Source organism: Pseudopipra pipra, chromosome 1 (assembly GCF_036250125.1).
Source record: "Pseudopipra pipra isolate bDixPip1 chromosome 1, bDixPip1.hap1, whole genome shotgun sequence".
Lineage (NCBI taxonomy): Eukaryota > Metazoa > Chordata > Aves > Passeriformes > Pipridae > Pseudopipra > Pseudopipra pipra.
This window is the reverse complement of record NC_087549.1, coordinates 108,351,103-108,365,759: the sequence shown is the minus strand read 5'-3', so window position 1 is coordinate 108,365,759 and position 14,657 is coordinate 108,351,103. Positions and strand designations below refer to the sequence as shown.

Here is a 14,657-nt window from a genome sequence, read left to right as displayed (position 1 = left end):
TTCCAGCAAGAGCCATTTCATATTCTCAGGTTGTGCTACTCTGGTTCAAATCTTTGGAGGAATTAGCTGATTTATAGCACCATTTAAAGACAATCTCAAGTTAGAACTTGAAGGAAATATGAACAATATATGTGCAGTTATTACTTTTAGTTACGTATCAAGTTTATCCCTGTGGCAGAAAGATTAAATTCTTGGCAGTGACGTTTAATCTATTTAATTCTTTATAAAACTGGATCAACTGAATAGGAAAACCTGTCTCAGTATCTTGTATTTGGGACTCACAGCAGATGCTTTCAGAGAGAATTCAACAAAATACAAACTGATCTTCGCCCTTATGTAACCAGGCCAGGGTTTTTATGTGATGATGGGTTGCATTCAATCATCTCATTTAATGGCTGCTAAGAAACCCAGGAGGTATCCTAATCCTTTTCTGAATGCCTCTATTTTTTTTTTTTTTTGCTTCCATAGTAACTTTTCTCTTCCTTATAAGCTTATTGCTACTAGCATCAGGGGCACTAAAAAAACCTATAATTATATCATACTTCTATTCACTGGCTTTGTAATATTTACCTTTATTTTCCAAGATGTAGAATTCTAACCTATTTTAAAATCTCAGCTATTTAGTGAATCTACATTAATAATTATCTTCATACTCTACTTAAATCTGATGGTAGTAGATCTTGGGGGAAGGCATTCTAGTTTGTTAATTTTTTTTTTAAACTAAGACACATTGCCTGAGACTGCATTCAATATGTATGATGTTACATATGAATTTCCAAAATAAAAGAAATAATTATGCTTTCACTATAGATCCTTCTCCGTGACTTCCATCATGTATTTTCCTTTTTGATGCCTGCTCAGTAATGAACTGATGTATTCAGAGAACTTTCCATAAAAATACCAAGATTTCTCTGCTGAGCGGCAAGACCTTATTTAGCATCAATTATTTTATATACACATTTACGGTGGTGGTGGTGGTCCTCCTTTGAAAACTTAACCATTTAATCCCACCCTTTGTTTCTTACCTTCTAACATTCACACCTTATCCCATGAGTTTAATTTCTTTTATAGTTCCAGTTAGATAACTTCTCCAAAAGGTTTCTGAAATCCAAATGCATTGCATTCACCCACACACCCTTAACTACATCCTTCAGAGAAGTCAAACACATTTGCGAGGCATGACTTCCTTCCACAGAGGCTGTATTGGATCTCTTTCATTATGCTGCATGTACATACAGCTTAACAACTTCATCACTGCACATGTTTTTATTCTTTTAGAAAAAACAGATTTATTAGTCTACCATTGCACAAATGCCTTGGATCTCCTTTTTAAAAAGCTGACATGGGATATGTCTATACTGATTTTTCTTGGTACCACAGTTAACTACATTGGCAGGCATGTATACATGAATTGCAGTTTGCTATAAATATTTTAATTCCTTTCTATTCTAATTCTAATTGTACAAATTCCATCCAGGTTTCCTAACAAGTTATCCTTCATTTAATAAGAATGCCTGTCTTAAGTCAACCATAGTCTAGGTAGGCTCCCATTTCAGATGTTTTTACACACTGATGTTATGTCTTAAGCAGCAAGTCACTTCTCATGTTTCCTACAGGGTTGTATTTTATTCATAACAGTTTTAGGAGTGTCCCCTCTTTGGACATGACTTCTACTGCCCTCAAACCCCACCCACACACCCTACAGTCTTTTATTCCAACGTGCTTTCTTATGTAATTTTAAGATGTTTGCTGTCATTATAAAAACATGTTTTAAAAATTATATAGGACACGTTTTAGTGAACATCTAAAGCAGTATCTTAATCTCCATTTCTGCAAGGACTGTTTTATTTGCCTTTTCTAAATTGACCTTTATTTTAAAGGGGTTTCCATACAGATCTTAGGTTTTGTAAACATGTTAAGTTTTTAATTTAAAAATTAAATGTGTTGTCATTCAAAGGCTATTTCAGTTTTCTGACATAAATGTATGCTTCTGCCCTTTTAGGATTAATTGCTGAGAACATGACCAATCTATTAAAGACAGTAGTTAAGATATATTCTTTGATTTTCCATGATTAAGTTATTTCTGTATTTCACTAAACCAAAGAAAAGTCTTAGTTTTTCTCTAAAATTCAAAATATATGAAATTCCTTACCCAGACATAGACTTCCCTTCTGCGGCTTTTCAAGATTTTTGGACTCCAAACAAGAATTCTCTAATAAAAAATGAATGCACATTTTCAGGTAACATAGTAACAATAAGACATTTTAGTACCCTGAATGAGGTTTTTTTTGTTTTGTTTGGTAAGCCTATTGCAACAAACAGGTACTTATTAAAAAACCTTCCATTATTAATACAACCTCAAAGACAAATGAATATGTAGCAGTATGAATTCACCCTGCACTAGCAAAACACACCAGCATAAAAACTCTTACTGCAGTTTATATACAATTAATGGAAGACTACTTTTTTCCTTAACAAGTAAGGAGATTCTGTATTATCCAGTTCTAAGCATCTTTAAATCGAAGCCAATGGGAAACTGAATTATGTCTGCTTTGTGAATGACAAGAAACATCTGAAGCAATAAATAAATTACTGGGAGCCTAATACAAACAATTTTCAAGTAAGGCATCAGAATACGGAGGGTGGTAGGAGTTACTCATATTTTTCTGTTTCACATTATGTTCCTCTATTTATGACACAAGGAAGATTCATTTTAAGCTAATTTGATGAACAATGCAATTAAAAGCTTCCACAAATCCAGTCCATATGTGAGACTGAGGCTACTATAAGCACCCAAATACCATGGAAACAATAAATACTTTTCTCAAAGCAGAAAACAGGCAAGGAACTCAACCTGTACTTACTATATAATTACAAAAGCTGCTACAAGAAACTAGAATGGATTTATAGCAAGCAAACTATATGACAGCAAATATGTAAGCCAAGGCAGTTTATTGTTAGCATAAGTGAGAAATTATCACTCTTTCGGTGACTGACAAAATATAAACAAACAAACAAAAAAGAGACAAAAATAATCAGAAATTTAGATGATTTGTCGTAAGCCAAACTAGATCTGTTCACACAGTCCTATTTCCTAAGTACATAAATACCTTCAGAGAAACTATATGAAACTGAAAGAGATCGTGGGGTTTTTTCCTATTTAAGGAAAAATTAAGACAATGAACGACAAGATGACAGGTCTTCAGTGAATAATATCACTAACGTGGCAGTATGATTCAGCAGTTTCAAATAGTCTTAAACCACTGTTATATATGTTTTAGTCAGTTGTTCTGCATTAGCAGGTTCACTATTAATAAAGAAGCATTTAAGTGAAACTCTTCCTTTACAATTCCTCTTATTTTACAATTAATCTGGTTAAAAATACAAACCTGGTAAAATTTTATATTTTTATAAAAAGAAGAGCACTGTAAAAATAGGTGAACCGAGCCTTAACTGAATTTCTCTTATAAAGAGGGGTTTGGTGCAAACCCATCATTTTTTAAATTAGTATTTACCCATTCATTAGATATCTTCATGGTCTAATTCTGTTTCTCACGTGAAAGATTTTTCATGTCTAGTAATGCAGCAGTTTCACATTTTACATCAATACATATATAGCAGTACAGCGTTACAGTCTTAGCATGTCATGTTTTTTTTCCTAAACAACTTACCGAGATAACTACTAAAGATGCAGCATAATATGATGTCAGTAACATTGAATTACCGAACATCAGAATAAAACACACTAAAAGAGATACCTGAAAGAAGAAAACAAAAATAATTAAATTTAAAATAGAAAAGGTAAGAATTACCTGTTCTGTCAACAGTTTTAAATTGAAAACCACCTGCTTCACAGCAAGTAAAAGCTTGATACTCAAGCTTGCAGATTTGTTCTGAAAGCACTGACTATAAGACTTATTGGCAACAGTAAGCCAAGTAGATTATTGTGTTAATTTACATTTTTAAAGTGCTTAAGGACAAAAAGATCTGATCATAGAATTAATTTGTTTTATGTGATACAACAGCTACACTTCTGAAGTTATTTCTAAAATATTTTTCTTTTTTTTTCAAATTGTTGTCTTAGTTCTCCATCCTGTTTGTTGCCTTTCAGAATTCCGGACAAACACAAAAAAGCTGAATAAAATGTCGCATTCCTTCTTCCTAATTGACAAGCATATATTTAAAATACAATCATCCCCAAAGTCAAGGAAGCAGAACTCTGACTGTTTGACATATGCACCTAACTATATGAGTTTGAAATCAAGGCTGAAATAAAACTTTTATCCACCATCCTGATCTCCTACTCTGCTTTCATTTTGATAGAAAGCAATCTGAATTACATTTTCTAACTTGGAGAGCAAAATCAATGAGCAAGCTCTGTCTTTTACGCACAGGAATAAAGAAAAACAACGCAGTTATTTGCACACTTTTCTACTCTCTTCCTCACACTTTCATTTTCCACAGACGAGAGGGGGCAGCAAAAATTGAAAACGCCACAAAACAGAGACTGGCAGTTTACCCAGACTCATTAAGCTTTCTCTGTAATATAACATGATTGTTTATCTATCTGAAAATAGGCTATTTATGCCACTTTAGCACCCATTAAGCTATTAACATAAGCCAAAAAGCTAAAGTATTTCATGCTGCTACTGTCAAAAATTTTCTAAGAAATATGCCTTTTTGCAAATTTTCCCTTGTAAATCTGACTGGAAAGAAGTATTTGGTGTCCCAGGTTTATATGAGAAGTGACTTGCACAGAACTTATTACTTTAGTTTACCTTTTAGAGTACCATTTACCTTTAGTTTACCATTTAGAGTATTTCAAAAAATGTTTGAAAACATATGAAATACAATTTAGTTTCTTTCCTGAGGTAAATATTCCCTTTTTGTCCATTGAGTTAGCATAGCCCAATTTTAGCAAAAAAATATTTTTAAAGACAATCATATTTCTTTAAAAAGTTGTTTACATCTTCCTTTATATTTAAAACTTCAATCTCACTTCAAAGAGCAAAATTCCTGGTAGCAAAACTTGATCATTATCTTAACTTTAAAAGTTAAGATCAGATATTACGCAGAAACTTACACATCTTTTAATTACCCCTTTCTTTCTTGACTTTCTCACAAGTTTTGAAAAAAAAAATAATTGCTCTTCAGGTTAATAGTTTATTTTCTTGTTCTCCTTTCTAGATAACTCTCCAAACAGTTAAACCACAAGATCTTTACATGGTCGAGACTACGCTAGTTTTCATAACCCAATCTTAGTTCAAATCCAGGCCCACTCTGCCTCATTAATGCAGCTAAGGAAAACCATTGTGCAGCTAAGGAAAACATGTCAGACAAATGGTCACTTTTGATGCTTTGACATGTTTAAGGAGATTAAAGATTTTTTAAAAAAGTATTACCATATGAGCATTTAGTATCTTCTGTAATTTGTTGGAGTCAATATAACCCATAATACACACCGCAAATAAGGAAGCTATCTAGAATGAAAAGTGAAAGAGAAGTTAAAACAATTTGTACTGGTGTACTCTTTCCACCAGAATATACATTCATGCAAAAAAAGAGATTATTCAAACAATCATTAACTTTTCTTCCTATTTTTTTTGCTAAGTCAGTACTTATGCATTTCATAATCATTTCTATCAAAAAACCTATTGTGGTGCTGTGCTCTGAATAACAATTATCAAATATAGTTAGATATTTAAGAAATAAGTATTCAGCTTTATAAAAAATGCAAGTCACCAAAATACAGCAGTAAAGAATTACCTTTCACCCTTAGATACAAAACAAAATGAAAAAATTAAACCCCCCTCCAAATCAGTCTAAAAACCTCAAAGAATAATTCATTAGGATTATTTAACTTTTCAGCAAAATATGGAAACATCTCCAATTTGCTGCTGAGGAAAATAAGACTGGTTGATTCATTGATAAGGCCTCTTGTTAAAAGTCACATGGGAAATTAATGAAATTATGAAGTGAACCTGTAATTTCAAATTTCAGGCCCAGCATCTTAAACAAGTTATAGTGACGAGTTTCTCACAGTATTTTACAGAATTTACTGGCTTCCTCTTCTGCAGTTAGAACACTTGCATACCACAGCATATATTGATAGTTCAAAGCTATCAATTCAGACTAAGCAACATCTGCTTCAAGTAGGACAGACAAGTGAGAAGGTATGGAGATATGGATGGATTTCAGTCAACAGGCTACATTTCAATTGACTCAAACACTAAGAAGGTGTGCTGTATGACAGTATCTTACTGCTCACATTAGCATTTGCTGTATTTCAACACTAACTAAAGTTGCCTCAACTGTCCAAAATCTCAGACAGTAAGAATACAGCGCCACTCACAGACTCATCAAAATTAAATAGGAAATCATGCGAAATCATGCCAGATATTACATGCCATGCAAACACTGCTTCATTTAAAAATTAAGACCAGCCTTAAGGGATGCAAGATCAATGCCTTTTTTTTTTTTATTTTTGTACTTCAAAATACATTTTTTTTTCTTGTTCTTATGTACTGATCTCAGTCTGGAGGCTCTTTTTAAGGGAAAAGTAAATTTTTTAGTCCTGGAAAGAGAACACTGAGTGGCGTAAGTGGTCAACTATCAAACTTAAGACTAGAAAAATATTGATGTGATAAATGGTGAGAATCTTTCCTGAGAACAAGAGTGAAATCCGGCTAAAAGGAAAGCAGTGAATTCAGTAGTTGCCTATACAAAGCAGTTAATTGGCCCAGATTAGACAAAGAGGCTCATTAGAGGTAAATATGGGCTTACCTGAGTTAGAAGAACGAACTGAGCAAACTGCCAGGGAAGCATGAAAAAGATATTAGAAACACACAGTGCAATCAAGCTTCCTGTATTAATATTCGGAATCCTTGGGAAAAACAGACAGAATAGGCATCAGTAAGTACAATTACACAGGTGTTTGCAAATAATTGAAAAGCACAATAGGAAATGCAATAAAAACACAGTTACCTTGGGAGTTAGCTAACAATATTGATCAACTACAAATAACATTGCTCAAGTAAATTTATTATCCTTTTTTTCTTGAGTTTCCATGACAACAGTTCTGATGCTTAATGTTTCTTAACTATTTGATGAGTCACTGATTACCAAACAGGTCTTCTCCTGCTATACAGCAAGCCAAAGCATGTTGTTTGCAAGCGGTTCACCTTCTTGTTACAACTCTACAGTCAGGTCACAACCATTTCCACTTTAGCTGGAATCACGACTATTCTCAGAACAGTCTGCATTTGAAAGTGATTTAACTTATACACTTCTTCCATATTTACTTTCTGCTAGCAACCCTGAGTGATGTTTCAGGGAAGAAGATAATGACAAATACGTGAAACTCATCTATAACTGAAACAAGCCCATTCTCAATGTCCTGAAATAAGTGTTATTTAAAATATTTAATCCTGTGTTAGCTTCAAGTTCAATTCAGAATCATGTTATGTTTCAAATTTCCCTAAATTCTAGACAGTATGTATCTTTTCCTGGCATAAAAACACAAATAAGTGACAAGCATGTAATATTTTTGCTTTAGACATCAGTAACTACAAAGCAGTATGACTTAATAAAGGAAAATCTCTTGTTATAAATACTAAGTTCAGCTAAATAATAAATACATTGCAAATCTGATGCAATGGAGTTGGTGGAAAAGCCCTTACATACGAACAATCATGCTTATTTTCCAAAACAGAGGCAAGACAGTAACACAATCATGTAGCAAGCCAGAAACAATCACAGAAAAGCAGGGCTAATGAACTCAAGAGCACCCCTGCATTAATGGAATTAGACTGCTCTAAATCACTGAACTAGTTAATTAGACTAGTTAATTAGTCATAGAAAATTACAAGAACATACTAGCTTATGGGTGCCTATAGCATCCTCTGTTGCAAAGCATAGGCTTATTCTAAGTGCAACCAACATACCACTCTCCAAGAGGGACAAAACCAAATGATGAAGTATCAGCTTGTTTCTCATGGGAAGGAAGGGACATCAACCAAAAATTCTGATTTTTACTTTAGATACGTATTTGCCAACACAGTAATTCTGATTTTTATGTTAATCATGTCTTCAAGTTGCAAAGTTTTTCCTTTTAATAAGTGAGTAATATGACTGCAGTTCTACTGGTGCAGCGTCTGCAATGTAACAGCCACAGGAAAGTTTCTATGTTAATGATAACATTGCTACAGCACACAGAGGCACTTAAATATTTAGATAAATGCATTTAAATAAATGTCCTGTGACATTCAATTTTTTTAAAGCATTGTAAAGAGTCAAGGATAAATTGAAAGGTACCTGAGAATATAGGTCAAAAGCAACATCTGCAGCACAAGGAACGGGTATGAGAAACTTTCACGAAGAGGTGGAGTCCACATGACGCGAGTGCACTAAAAATAAGAACTGGGTTGGATGATAACATTCACTGATACATTTCCATAATTCCATGCACTTGTATTTCAGTATTAATAACTATAGATACTTTAATAAAGCAAAAATCACTTTACAAGAGATTTAGACACAAAGTTATAAAAAAAACAAGCCAGGAAGCAGAAAAGAGGAGGGAAAGGAAGCAGCTTCCCAACTTGAGGCCTATGATACACTCTTTAACTAAAATAGATGATTGCTTTTCCAAAATTAAATGTGGCAGCTACAGAACAGCCAAGAAAAAAGCCAGGACAGCAGCTGCTTGTCCCTGCTTCTGCCGAAAGTATCAACTCCTTCAGGTAACTAAAACCATTCTCAGACTTAGACAGTGACTTGCCAACACTTAGAAGAAGAAAGCGCGTGGGAGAGAGGATCTGAAGGATAAACCAATATACTCTTCATAAGCTAGAGTTCTCTAGGTTATAAACATTTCACATTTCTACTAGCAACAGCACATAAAGTATAAAATCTGAAGCTGCCCTCCAAACCAGGCCAGCAAAACTGAACACAAGAAATGAAGCTCATACAGAGCTTATGCTAACTCATATATTTCACTCTTTAAAACTAATAAAGCAAAGCATAATACAATGAAGTCAACTGAAGAGCTTTTTCAATAATTTCCTAATGGGATGAATGGCAAATAAATAATGGGTCTCATGGCAAATGGCTCAGCTACAACTGTCATTGTTTATATTCAGCTCTTTATAAAGTGCTTGCAGATGGCACTGACCATCAAAAAAAAAAATTACAACTTTAAAGGACAACTTTGACATATAAAAAATAGGTTCAAAATCGCTATGAATAGGTTTGCACTACAAATTAGAAGTAAGTTCTTTACAACTACAGAAAAAAAATGGAATTCATCTTAACATGGACCACAATAAATCTATGAAAACCCTGGAGGATGCTGATGCAAGAATGTTCCTTCTCCTTTGCTTCCTATCATCTTAGAACTGCTTTTCAAATACTGTTTTACTAAAGTCACTAGAATCAACATTGTATGATTCCTTGCTTATTGTTTTGCTATTTCACAAACACATTAAATTATTAGTGTAAAAAAAATGCATAGAAGTAGTGTTAAATAAATGCAAAGTACAGAAACCCATCACATTAATAACAGTTCTTGCCATCTAGAACTCTTTGCAAAAGCTACGCCAATTATCATTAAAATAAAGCTTTCATAAATATATATACTAATGTGTTGTCCTCAGCTGACTGCACAGATGTGATTGGTTAATTTTATTTTATAAGCAATAAATATAATCATGATTATTCTAAAGCAGTGAAGTCATTTTGAATATTTTTCAAGATGACAGCAATATTTGATTTACCAAATCTTTCAATACTGGAAGAGATAAAAGAGGAAAGAAATGATGAGCCAACTATAATATAGAACCATAAAAAGGAAGCATTATCTTAAAAGTAGATTGACTAACATGGGCCATGCTGTTTTTCTATATTTGAAATGTGATGCTAAACTCAATCATCTCTGGATGATTTATCAAGGCTGTAAACCAACTTTGCCGCAGGTATAAATGTATCAGATTTGACTAAACTTGAAATCATTAAAACAGAGTAGCACAAGCACAGCACAAATAAAAACATACAGCCTGAGGATCATTACCTCAAAGCCAGAAGGCATTTTTAAATACCTACTTTTACATAGCATTAGAGCTGAGATACCAAGACTCACAGATCAGGCTTACTCATGCAGCTCAGTCCTATCCTTCCCAAAGAGGAAAGCAAATTTTTAGCAACTGGTCTAGCTCGACTGTACGTACTGTTGAACCACATACAAGGTGATTTGCTCATAATCAGAGGCACATAGAAGAGCTACACGTGTGCACAGACGCACATCCACAGCATGTGATTCACATGTATTCACACAGTGAAGCAAGACCACCTACATACATGTAACTACATATACTACTATAATTATATACACAACAATATCCAACAACTCCTGAATTATTTTATCAGCTACAGTACAAACACAAAGAGTCAGCTGAGATCAAACACTGCACCCTCTGCAAGTCATTCCTATTGTTTTCCAGAAATCCATACAACTGAGCCTGAATCAGGGTCATCCTACTTAAGCTCTGCCTAAGCCCAGACTACATCTGTGTAGAGTTATGCAGATCTGATTTCATGCCCTTCTCCAAAATAGATGCATTATCTGTTCTTTTCCCCCAAGTCAAGTCAACCATTAAGAGTAACAAGCTCTCCTACAGTCTCTGACATAGGAGAACTGCTTGTGCCATAATGAAATAAGCGTTTCTTTTCATTATTGCTACCACTTTTCAGGTCATTTCTTTCTGAAGTTACACTTATCACCTTCACAGATTTGGCAAAACAGTGCTTACTTACTCTATGAGTATTCCCTGGTCATTTCACTTCAGAAGGCCATTAAGAAGAACAGAAATCCACACCAATGTATTTATGCTTTTATAGCACCAAAAAAAGTTCAGCAACTCTGTAATGTTTATCTGGTCTCAACCAGGCATGGGTGAAAGTTCTTAATGTGGGATATTTAGACAAAAACATTTCAAATGAAACTTAAAAATAAAATAGCTATTTCATCCCACAGATTTTTGTTTTATAATAAACTGTCAAAGCTCACTATGAATAGAAGCATCTTTAATTCTGTTATGTGCAACTACATATTCTTACTACTCAGTGTTCTCTATCATGGTCAGCTCAGATAAATAAGAAAACAAGTCATAAATTCAACACTTAACTAAATTATAAAGTAGTTATTTTCCATCTGCATTTTAAGTAAAGTAAATATGTATATATATATTATATATATTATTTGTATTTATATACATTTTCACACATAAAATGAGCACTACAAAATAACCCAACCCAAAACGAAACATCAGTACTACAGAGGTTTCTCTGCGCTTTTTTTTTTTTTGTATTTATGAATTTCCAGTAAGATATATACCAATTTAAAGTAAACTTTCACCATTTCTGAAGTTTACTCATACGGTACATGAAGCCTGGTGATGTCTGGAATGGGCAGAAAAATAAGAGTGTTTTGATATTTTGAAACTTGTGCTACTAAGATTTAAATCTCAGGACCACTTTACAATATATATCCTTTCTGATTTTTTATTTTAAGCACCAAGGTGACACATTGAACTGTGCTACACATTTTATAGTCAGAGCCTATTTTGCTTTCAATGTCTTACTTGTGTATCTAAATTGAATTAAAACTTATTTAAATTCATTCCCTAATAATACTGCAACATCACTACATTTAATGAAATTAGAATTAGCTTAAACTTCAATAATAATTAAAAAAAAAGGGGTGGGGGAGAGAGACCTACCTCTCCATGATTGAAAAAGAAACATGTCACGGTAACAAGGCCTCCTAGACGGCTCCCACTGTGAAAAGAATAAGAAAAACAGGTACAACAGAATCTTATAATGGTCGACGTTGAAACATGAAGCAGGACTTGTGTACAGGTAAGTTTACTGGGGGGGGGAAGAGAGGAATGCTTTGAAGCATCAAGGGAAGGCAATCAACAAATTACAGTATTAAAATACTAGTTAGATAATTATTTCAGAGCAAACCAATTTTCTGCAGAACACCAATTTTAATGTTAATAACTTGTAAAACAGTTATTCCACTCCTCACAAACTCTGGTTTAGATCATTACATCTGAGTGCTTTTAAACACCAGGCAATACAAATGCAGTACTTCTTCCCTAAGATGCTGAGCAGTAAATTTCAGAGTTTGTGTGCTCAATCACCCAACAGGGAATTTTGGTCTGAATCTAAGATTAATTTAGGGTAATCAAATCAAGCATGTTCAAAAAACACATTTAAAAATTAACTCACTATATGGTCAATGCAAGATACAACTGAATTCTTATGTGAAATACTGTGATGTTAACACAAGGAACCTTTAATACCCTTGACTTAAGGATTTTTTACATTTCCATACCAATCAAATTCACCCACTGAATAAATAGCACCATGAAGTCAACACTAACCCCAAAGACATTGCTTAGATTTAACCCATCTCAAAACAGCAATAGATAAGGTTGCAATTTGTTTGGACAGATTTGTAACTACTCATGTTCTATGACAGAAAGCAACATTTTTGTGCACACAAGTGCACTACTACTGTGAACGACAGAATATACCATTTTTGCTACTAAACAAAAGCATCAGCCAGCTGTTATGATTATTAAAAAACCCAACAATAACAAAAACCCCAAACAAACAAGCAAAAAACCCCCTTCATATCCTCTCAGATCCTTCACCCATCACTAGTATACAGGTTAAACAGAATCAGTAGGTTCTAGGTACAAAATCAGACGATTTAAGATACCACCTGAGCGGTAAAACAACCTTCAGGAATTGTGCATTCTTGCACATAAAACTCAACCTTACATTCCATAAATTCTAAAAGCGTCAACAATAAGGCAAAATGACAAAATAATGTGCTCAACATTAAAAATGTTAATCTTGGAAACAAAGCAAAATTTGCAAAAAAAACCCCCACCCCAAACCAGAAATAAAATTCAAGGTCTATGCTATCTAAAGAAAGTAGTGAGAAATGAAGAGTTTACTGATTTTTCAATGACATTCATATATAAAATGTGGATTTCCATATACCTCCCTTAAGAGAAACATTACAAGTGAATTGCACAAATATTCATATCTATCTACTTCTGCAAAACATGAGATATTCATTTCCTATGCTAAGGAATACAAATATAGATGCTTTACTCCCAAACACCTCTTTCTATTGTCAGTGTCTGCCCTGTGATTTTTCTTATTTGAATGATCAGTACATGCTTCAGAGAGAGAAGGAAGAAATCACAAGACAGTGAAGCCAGAGCATGAATGAGGGGGACAACCAATTACATCTCTGAGAGGAAAATATAGCTGCCATTTAATTTTTTGGAAAATCAACAGATGAGGTAAACAGAAAAGCATTTCCACTTCTGTTTTTCTGCTGAATGTGGAGTCTATTTTTGTATGCAAGTGTATTACAGTTCCTGAAATTTAAGGACAGATACTGAAAACACAAATTTATAGAAAAGGGGAAGTGTATAGAATCTATCTCAAAGAATGCATTATCTTAAAAAATATTTTGCCTTCTCAGTTAAGTTAAAATTGAAAGACATGCAATATGACTTGAGGCAAAGCATTGGGAAAACTCCAATCTTGGTTAAAAGTACACCATCATTTAAACTTTGTTTAAAAATGAGCTATGGTGATAATTTTTAGAGCAGAAACCTGTCAAAAGCTGTTTAAAACATGTACAGCATCTACTTTTACCCACAACCTGGTGGTACCAATGAGATACCTCTTCACTGAATTTCATGCAATTTTTTTCCAGCATCATCATTTATTTTAAGCAAAAAGCTTCTCTATTTCAGTAATCTTTTAGTGACAATATATATGGAATAAAAGCATTCCTGCTGTAAAAACAAAAAATCAATATCCAATAAAAATATTTTAACATTCACGTTTTCAAATTCAGTTTTTCAAAACTGAGAGTGAGTACCAACTAAATAGCTCAGTCTCAACAGCCTTACCTGAGGTATGTACCGTATATGAAGAACAGTGACATCATTAATCCATTCAAAAGAAAAATCACAGCAACATAAAAGGAAGCAGGGTCTCCCAACCCTAAGAACAAACAGTTAACACATGTTGTCAAATATAGAAGAAAGGTCATATTGCTTACAACCCACCACACAATCAGTATACTATCCTAATATATTTACAGAATGACAACAAAAAAAAAGTTAATGTCATCAACACTAATGTAAAGATTCAATCAGAAGACCATAGCTCTGAAAACACAGAAAGAGGAAGGGTAGAGGTGGCACTGAGGCAGTCAGCAATAGAACAAGCCAAGAGGGACACATTAACTGCAGAGAAAATCCTGCAATGTTTAGAAGGCATAAGCACCACTAAGAACATTTTCCACAGACTATATTTTGATTTCATAGAGCTTTTCAGAACAGGTTTGTTCTCCCTAGACTCTCACTTTCCATCCCTTGCAGGAGTAAATCCATCTTTAAACATATCACACACAACGCTCTTGGCTTTCTTTCATTTTAAGCCAAGAGATTTTCCAGTAATGCAAGTCTTTCAATTTGTTCATTAACAGACACTTTTGTGTTCACGCTTCTGCTGTTATTCTCTTTCCCACTATTTCTTTAAACCCTCCTGACTCTCATCATTTC

General features: G+C 33.8%; 1 protein-coding gene across 1 annotated transcript in view; it reads right to left on the bottom strand.

The window, feature by feature from the left end:
• The window catches only part of DPY19L1 (dpy-19 like C-mannosyltransferase 1), a 45,683-nt gene that overhangs the window by 17,084 nt on the left and 13,942 nt on the right, over positions 1-14,657 (bottom strand). Inside the window, exons 7-13 of the mRNA XM_064670201.1 lie at positions 14,001-14,094; positions 11,775-11,832; positions 8,314-8,405; positions 6,784-6,883; positions 5,403-5,480; positions 3,672-3,758; positions 2,153-2,212 (exon numbers count right to left, since the gene is read on the bottom strand). Coding sequence (XP_064526271.1) covers positions 2,153-2,212; positions 3,672-3,758; positions 5,403-5,480; positions 6,784-6,883; positions 8,314-8,405; positions 11,775-11,832; positions 14,001-14,094 — 569 coding nt within the window. The remainder of the gene's footprint in view (positions 1-2,152; positions 2,213-3,671; positions 3,759-5,402; positions 5,481-6,783; positions 6,884-8,313; positions 8,406-11,774; positions 11,833-14,000; positions 14,095-14,657) is intronic.